At 36.5% G+C, this 6,099-nt stretch overlaps 2 protein-coding genes across 2 annotated transcripts; both read right to left on the bottom strand.

Annotated features, from left to right (window-relative positions):
- On the bottom strand, positions 25 to 1,527 carry LOC104707230 (protein ECERIFERUM 26-like). Its single transcript, XM_010423539.2, has 2 exons — positions 1,050 to 1,527; positions 25 to 914 (listed from the first exon to the last, which is right to left on the bottom strand). The coding sequence occupies exons 1-2, from the start codon at positions 1,482 to 1,484 to the stop codon at positions 63 to 65; spliced, it is 1,287 nt and encodes a 428-aa protein (XP_010421841.1). The 5' UTR covers positions 1,485 to 1,527; the 3' UTR covers positions 25 to 62.
- Positions 3,334 to 4,886, bottom strand: LOC104788892 (protein ECERIFERUM 26-like). The gene is made up of 2 exons (XM_010514665.2): positions 4,381 to 4,886; positions 3,334 to 4,243 (listed from the first exon to the last, which is right to left on the bottom strand). Exons 1-2 carry the CDS (start codon positions 4,813 to 4,815, stop codon positions 3,398 to 3,400), a joined length of 1,281 nt encoding a protein of 426 aa, XP_010512967.1. The 5' UTR covers positions 4,816 to 4,886; the 3' UTR covers positions 3,334 to 3,397.

Below are 6,099 nucleotides of genomic sequence, written 5' to 3'. Positions count from 1 at the left end.
AAAAAAAAAAATACCACAAAATACAACAATGTTTGAAACAAAAGAAACAATAACCATTTTTTTCATTCACCGTTAGTTACTACTAACACCGTGATCAATCCACACTTGTTCATTTCACATTTCACCTTCTCAATCTCATCATCCGGTAACGTCACCGTCACCGTCACAACCCTCTCTTCCTCCTCCACACCCCCCGGCATAACCACCACCGCTCCGCCATCACCTATTCCCTGAACATTACAATAAACCGATTCCGGCGACTTCCCCATAACTTTCGCCTCGTAAAAATCAACTCCGCTTAGATCCACAAATGTCAAATTCGCTCCGTAAACAATAAAATCCGTAACATCGTCAACAGTCTCATCGATCCCAAACCTCTCGTCGTTCGTTTCACCGATCGATTTCACAATCTCTTCCAAACTCGCCTCCGCCACCGAGAAATCGACGTGAACGGAACTTATCATCTGACTGTTTCTCACCGCTCTGGGTTTTAACCCGTTCGGATCCGATTTGATAACCGTAATCGTAACCGGAGCTGATTCTCCTCTCGCTTTGGCTATACATTTCCATATGATTCCACTGAGGATCTCGAATTCGTCGTCTCCGGTCGCCGGAAAATGTGATTTAATCTCGCTAACCGTTAAATTGAAGGAGAATGTTGTCATTTTTCTGTTACTTGGAGCGACCCAGAGGTCCCCAACCGGGTCAACCCGTTTGATTGATTCCGGTTCTTTGCCCGTTGAGTTCGGGTTTTGAAACACTCTTTCTAACTCAGAGGTTTTGGGAGAGTGGATCTTCTCACCAACATAAGCCCGAGCCCATAAGTTGAAGAAATGAGAAAGCGATAATGGATCTCCCATGATATGTGCCCAGCTCAAGCCTAAAGCTAATCCACCGCAGCTAAACCGGGTCATCTATACCGAATTAAACCGATGTTTTTAGTTTTTATGTGGCTATCAAAATAGATATATTCTTTTATTAATAATGTGTGGACTTTTAATTTGTTCGTTACGTAAATTAGTATTTAGTAGAGATATATACGTACGCACCTGAATATAAATCAAAGGAGAGAATGCCATTTCTGGTCCAACAGGTTGATGGTAAACCAAAGACTCATCCACGGACCGGTCCGGTATACGGAGCCACTCGTCCACTGTGAGATCACAATGACTTTCCACGAAACGTGTGCCACAGTCGTTGCACTTTATGTACGGGCGTCTCGATTCGTGCCGCCTTAACCTGCCAGTGATCCATGAGATCTGATCGAACACTGGAAACAAGGGGGCTTTGACGTTCATCACGGTCAAGTCACTTGCTGCCTCGGCAGAGTAAATGTAAACCACCTTTAAGTAGTGGAGCTTCATGGCGAGGTCTAAACCGGTGAGCTCGTGAGTGGTACCGGTCTCTGTTGGCCGGGACGAACTCACGGTCGATAACCGGAAGCCATGAACCGGACCCCTTCCCTCTTCTTGAACTCGACCCATACGAGACGAAAGATGTAAGTATATGAGTAATATTGGCAAAGATGATTCTGAGTGATCTCTNTTGCAAATGATCATGACTGATTACTTTTAATAATTAGCTCATCAACCAAAAACACAAGAATTGGTTTCAGAAAGAAATATATTAAAATTCCCAACAGATGGCAGAACAGGCAAATATAGGAAACTGAAGAGAGAAATTTAGAATCATATCGAAATCAAAATAAGAAAAAAATCGACTAATGATGATAGCTAAGACAAATCTTGAAACTCCAAACAACAAAAATACAAGAAGAAAGAAGAGAAGAAAGAGACAAATACTTTTTTACTTCAAAAGTAGAATCTACGGTCCTTGAAGTTTTGAAAATTTTGGATTAAGACTTGTTCTTCTGATTTTTGTAAGAATTTTTTTTAACGTATAAAACCTCAAAACCCTCTCATATACGTTACCTTTTTAACAAAATATTAACTGTTAATTCTCTAAACCACTAAAATATCGTCAGTAAATTAAATAACAAATAACAAAGAAAGTTGAAGAACACGCCAAAAGACTAAATCCAATTTTGCTTCTCACAAATCATCAAAATTACAAAGAACTCAAACGAAAAAATTCGAGATAGTGATCGTACAAACAAAAGAAAAAAGATAAATTCAAAAGTAGGCAAATAATATCACGAGCAAGAACGTGCTTTATTTAGAATATTCGAATGGTACCTTTAACTCTGCCACGTTCTCTTCTCCCCCAAAGAAAAAAAAAACAACCAAAACGAAACACAAAATTAAGAAGAAGAATCTATAAGGAGGCCATAGACGAACGATCCATAGTTGTTTTTGTTTTTTCTGTTGAAACAATTTTCTTAAAAAATTAGGGTTTTGGTTGTTTTGTGTTGCTGTGAAGAATCTAAGAGAGAGAAGAAAAATTGAATAAGAGAATCCAGAGGATATATAGGGTGTAACATAAACAGCTCAGAAATTAGAAAATGGCCAATTCATATTATTCTCTTTGGTTTACATATAAACATAAGGATACTAATTAACAATTTACATGCTCGCCACCTTCTTTAATTTCTTTTTCCATATATATAATTCAATTGTTTTTATCTTTATTTTTGTATAATTGCTTTTATTTCTCTCTTACAATTCAAATTATATGGTATCTTAGAAAAAAATATCTTGATAAAGATTTTGTTTGATCCTTTTTTATTTTATAATATTCTTACATTTGTTGTAGAGGATATGGAAGTAATTCAATAATTATCTTTAAGATCAATATTAAATTTTAGATTTTGCACGCTAGTAAAATGTTTAATACAACAAATAAACCATATAAATAGTATTTAATTAATATTAAATATAACTCAGAATGGTTATTTTTAGATATTAATAAAGTCAAAATTATAATCATCTATTAGGGATATGTATATCATCATGTAAACATATCATTTCCCCTACCAATAGTTATTATTCATATTTGGAATATACCTTTGATATTCTTTGAAACTTCTTGTCAAAAACATGATTGCATTTTGGGTGTGCTCATGCTGAATTTCATATTCATAGGCTGGTAAAACATTTAGGAGGATGTAGGATCATGACATAGAAACCAAATGGTACTTATTTCACTATCAATACACACATCATAGCAATAAAACTAATAGTAAAATATATTCTTACTGTTTCATTTTAAATGATGTTTTAGTTTTTTTAAAAATATATATTTCATTTCATTTAATTTATCTGTTTTATACATTATTAAATAAAATAAACTCAATCAATAAGAAATCATAATGTCAAATATGATTGGTAAAGAAAATTTTAAAACATTTAATTTTTGCATAGAAAAATAGAAAAAGTTTTAAAAAAAAATACCACAAAATAAAACAATGTTTGAAACAATAGACCAAACCATTTTTTTGTCATTCACCGTTAGCTACAACTAACACCGTGATCAATCCACACTTGTTCATTTCACATTTCACCTTCTCAATCTCATCATCCGATAACGTCACCGTCACAGCCCTCTCTTCCTCCTCCACACCCCCCGGCATAACCACCACCACTCCACCGTCACCTATTCCCTGAACATTACAATAAACCGATTCCGGCGACTTCCCCATAACTTTCGCCTCGTAAAAATCAACTCCGCTCAGATCCACAAATGTCAAATTCGTTCCGTAAACAATAAAATCCGTAACATCGTCAACAGTCTCATCGATCCCAAACCTCTCGTCATTCGTTTCACCGATCGATTTCACAATCTCTTCCAAACTCGCCTCCGCCACCGAGAAATCGACGTGAACGGAACTTATCATCTGACTGTTTCTCACCGCTCTGGGTTTTAACCCGTTCGGATCCGATTTGATAACCGTAATCGTAACCGGAGCTGATTCTCCTCTCGCTTTGGCTATACATTTCCATATGATCCCGCTGAGAATCTCGAATTCGTTTTCTCCGGTCGCCGGAAAATGTGATTTAATCTCGTTAACCGTTAAATTGAAGGAGAATGTTGTCATTTTGTTGTTACCTGGAGCGACCCATAGATCCCCAACCGGGTCAACCCGTTTGATTGATTCCGGTTCTTTGCCCGTTGAGTTCGGGTTTTGAAACACTCTTTCTAACTCAGAGGTTTTGGGACAGTGGATCTTCTCACCAACATAAGCCCGAGCCCATAAGTTGAAGACATGAGAAAGCGATAATGGATCTCCCATAATATGAGCCCAGCTCAAGCCTAAAGCTAATCCACCGCAGCTAAACCGGGTCATCTATACCGAATTAAACCGATGTTTTTAGTTTTTATGTGGCTATCAAAATAGATATACATGTATTCTCTTTTTTTTTTAAATGTGTGGACTTTTAATTTGTTCGTTACGTAAATTAGTAGAGATATATACGTACGCACCTGAATATAAATCAAAGGAGAGAATGCCATTTCTGGTCCAACAGGTTGATGGTAAACCAAGGACTCATCAACGGACCGGTCCGGTACACGGAGCCACTCGTCCACTGTGAGATCACAATGACTTTCCACGAAACGTGTGCCGCAGTCGTTGCACTTTATGTACGGGCGTCCCGATTCGTGCCGCCTTAACCTGCCAGTGATCCATGAGATCTGATCGAACACTGGAAACAAGGGGGCTTTGACGTTCATCACGGTCAAGTCACTTGCTGTCTCGGCAGAGTAAATGTAAACCACCTTTAAGTAGTGGAGCTTCATGGCGAGGTCTAAACCGGTGAGCTCGTGAGTGGTACCGGTCTCTGTTGGCCGGGACGAACTCACGGTCGATAACCGGAAGCCATGAACCGGACCCCTTCCCTCTTCTTGAACTCGACCCATACGAGACGAAAGATGTAAGTATATGAGTAATATTGGCAAAGATGATTCTGAGTGATCTCTTGGTCTACTCCATATAGGTAGATATAGAAATAATTAAATATTTTTGAAGGATTTATTTTTTCAAAATTGTTAATGTTTCTGCTATACGTTTCGCTCTCTGTTTCAGTTATTATATAGATTGTGACTATAATCTACTCACGTTGTTATATGCATGCAAGTGTTATAATAGGTGTTTGCATCACGAGTTGGTGAACATGACCCCATTCTTAATTGTTGTATAGCAGAGAGCAGGCTATATACACAACCAAAACGGCATTGTTGTATAAGTATTTCGTTGGCAAACCATTGTTGTATTTATTTATTAATCTGTCTAAAATAATACATATACTCTCAGACCTGTAAATATGTATAAGAATTGTATTGGGATAGAGATAATGAAATATTATATATGGGAAATAGGAAATTCAAATAATGTATTGGCGAAACTGTGCTAAATGTTAATTAGCTCTACAAATATGATCTATATAGAAACTGTTTTAAATTATAGGATATGATCGTATCATGTGATATATATGTACCAACAACTTAGAAAGAGATTGAACCAATATAACTTAAATATGAGCAGCTGTTTTTGGTAATCAACTGAGTTTTCTTATAATAATATTCATTCGATTGTACTTGGTAGTAACCAATGATTGAAAGTACCTATAGGTTTAGATATGCGCGTAGCACGTTGGAAATAAAAAGTTGGATACATGGGGCCTTGTACTCGTCCTGCTATCCGCTCCATTAAATATTTTTTGAACTGGAAAAGTTATTTGTGAAATTCATTTGATCTTTGGTCTAACTAAATATAAGTGTTTTAGTTGCGAAAATTTGGTAAAATATAATTCGTAACGGCGAAGCGTAGATACGCATCTTTCGTTGAGTAACTTCCCAAATGCGGAACATTAGTCTTTCCAACGTCACAGCAAACGACACTCATGAGTCATCTTGAGCAAGGAAACTATAATTTCTAGACAACCGTACCACAAGATCTAGACAATATATAATGAATATTAAGAGACATCGCGTATACAATTAGAGCTGAGATCTAACTATTAGGCTCATGTATATAACATAGTTTATATTGTATATTAGTTGGTTAAGTCTCCTTTAGCTTATCCTTCTAGTATACTAATTGTACAGTATATATACCTTTGTATCACAACTATGTTTGATTAATGAGAAATAATCCTTTACATCAAAGTTAACATGGTATCAGAATACTAACTATTTTTTTTT

Source organism: Camelina sativa, chromosome 1, assembly GCF_000633955.1.
Source record: "Camelina sativa cultivar DH55 chromosome 1, Cs, whole genome shotgun sequence".
Lineage (NCBI taxonomy): Eukaryota > Viridiplantae > Streptophyta > Magnoliopsida > Brassicales > Brassicaceae > Camelina > Camelina sativa.
The sequence above is the reverse complement of the archived record's forward strand: the minus strand, read 5'-3'. Positions and strand labels throughout refer to the sequence as shown.

Coding starts and splice junctions, on each gene's coding strand:
- LOC104788892 (XM_010514665.2), bottom strand. CDS start 4,815: ATGGGTCGAGTTCAAGAAGAGGGAAGGGGTCCGGTTCATGGCTTCCGG. Junction 4,244..4,380: donor CTCCTTTGATTTATATTCAG/GTGCGTACGTAT, acceptor AATTCGGTATAG/ATGACCCGGTTTAGCTGCGG.
- LOC104707230 (XM_010423539.2), bottom strand. CDS start 1,484: ATGGGTCGAGTTCAAGAAGAGGGAAGGGGTCCGGTTCATGGCTTCCGG. Junction 915..1,049: donor CTCCTTTGATTTATATTCAG/GTGCGTACGTAT, acceptor AATTCGGTATAG/ATGACCCGGTTTAGCTGCGG.